The following is a 2,112-nucleotide window of genomic DNA, read 5'->3' on the forward strand; positions in this document are numbered from 1 at the left end:
AAAAAAATATATATATAAAAAATTAAATAAATAATAAAAATAAAAAATAGTAAAAAATAAAATAAAAAAAATCCTGGAGGCAGGGCGCTGGGTGATGTCACACGCCTGTTGTTTTTCTTGCCACGTGCGCAAAATGAGCTGGCTATGGCCCAGCGTTGCTTATGCGTGTGCTGGCTGAATGTGTCAGACGCCACAGACGAAAAGGGGCGGTACACCTCTCCCCATATGCAACGTCGGCCACACGAGAACCGCGGGAGGATAGGGCGCCGGCGCCTCTAGAACGCACTGGAATGCAAGCCGGCCGACTCCCTGCATGCGGGAGTGGGGTTACACCGCAGCCATGTCCCCCGCCCACAGTTCGATCACCCGGAACGCAGGAACATTAGTGCCTGCATTGCGGTCCAGTGTGATCTGCAAAAATAGTGCTTGCAGCATTTTTGTGGATCGCACTGGACCGGAACGCAGGCACTAATGTGCCTGGGTTCCGGGTGCAGGCGATCGCACTGTGGGCGAGGGGCCTGGCTGCAGTGCCATTGACTTCAATGCACCACTATGCCCCCTCCCGCCCCTGAACGCAGGTGTTTTTTCGTTGGTAGATCTCATTGAGCTCGTCATTTGAAAAGGTAGATCTCCAGACGAAAAATTGTGGGCGCCCCTGCCATACACCATCTCCTCCCTGTGTGTATAACCTGTATATTATGATGTGCTGTATCTAGTGCAACATTACCAAGCCTCCATACCAGCTAAGTGTGGCAAATAATGAGATCCCCTTAAGGTGTCTACTTCGCCAAAAAAGGGGGTTTTGGCATTTTTATATGATATGTTTCCTATATATATGTTTCCACCAAAAGAAAGCTCTATCTGCCTCAGACCAGTTATATAAATTATATAATTCACTTTGGTACAGTGCTGCACAACTGAGTTATTGTCATTCAAATTATTACAGCACTAAAAATTGAAAAATGGCTTGGTAAAGAAGGGATGTGTAGAGTCTAGTTAGTTAACCTTTTGTCTGGTGTGGCCTAATATGTTGATTTCATAAAGATATACCATGCTACTGTTCATATGAAAGACAATACATTTTATTGTAAAAAGACCAACACAAATATATAATTCACAGAAAGGTGAATCTTACTAAATGCAGTAACTATATAAAAGCCACAGCTGCAAGGGGAATGGTAAAAGGAAAGGGCAGAGGTGGGTCAGGTGGGTCAGGCAGGAAAACAGTGTAGCAGAGGGGATACAGGTCAGGATGGGTACTGATGACACAGGATCAATTTGATACATGATCCAGGACAGGCTGAGGTGCACAGACACAGAATAAATAGTGAGATGGGGCTAAATAGAACATTTAATTTGCCAAGTTTACATTCTCTACTCCATTAGTAAATCAACTGCTAATTGTCAGATTAAATCACAAGTTAAATGGTGTATCCACCCTGTCACAATCACTTAGAATAATTTATAAATAGTGGCACTGTGCTTTATATGGCTACTGTTAACTTAAAAAATATAACTACTGTGTGATCTTATTGCACTGTAATACAATAGCACCCGATATTATTTAATACGAATGTGAAATATATGCTCGTTATTTTTCAGAGCAGCTAAAAGGTTTGCTCAGCTGTTTGTGAATGTGAATGTCACCTCCGAAACGCAGCATGTTTCTGTTCTGTGGTTCCTGTGGTACATAAAGCTTTGTGGAGGAACCGATCGCATTTTTTCTGTGGAAAATGGAGGCCAGGTAACACATTATCTAGAATATTGGAAAGGTTACAGAAAAAGTCTTACACTAACAATATGTATGTTATGTTAAATATAAAGAGTGATGACAAAATCACAGGATATAACAAATTAAAAAAAATTTGTAGAAATCATGATGAAATGGATAGTAAGGTATAAAAATTTAATTCAATTCACCTTTTTAGTGAAGCATTGGCACCTTTTAGTTCTACATTCTTGCATAGATACATTTTTATCAGTTTTATTCTATAACAATCTAAAATATTTATAGCTGTGCATATACATATATACAGTGTGTGTGTGTGTGTGTGTGTGTGTGTGTGTGTATGTATGTATGTATGTATGTATGTGTATATATATATATATATA

The 2,112-nt window shown here is 40.1% G+C and overlaps 1 protein-coding gene across 1 annotated transcript in view; it reads left to right on the top strand.

Annotated features, from left to right (window-relative positions):
• Positions 1 to 2,112, top strand: part of LOC108800633 (amine oxidase [flavin-containing] A-like) — a 98,122-nt gene that overhangs the window by 57,284 nt on the left and 38,726 nt on the right. Inside the window, exon 6 of the mRNA XM_018572619.1 lies at positions 1,603 to 1,744. Coding sequence (XP_018428121.1) covers positions 1,603 to 1,744 — 142 coding nt within the window. The remainder of the gene's footprint in view (positions 1 to 1,602; positions 1,745 to 2,112) is intronic.

This window comes from Nanorana parkeri, unplaced genomic scaffold, assembly GCF_000935625.1.
Source record: "Nanorana parkeri isolate BGI_ZX_2015 unplaced genomic scaffold, ASM93562v1 scaffold2087, whole genome shotgun sequence".
NCBI lineage: Eukaryota > Metazoa > Chordata > Amphibia > Anura > Dicroglossidae > Nanorana > Nanorana parkeri.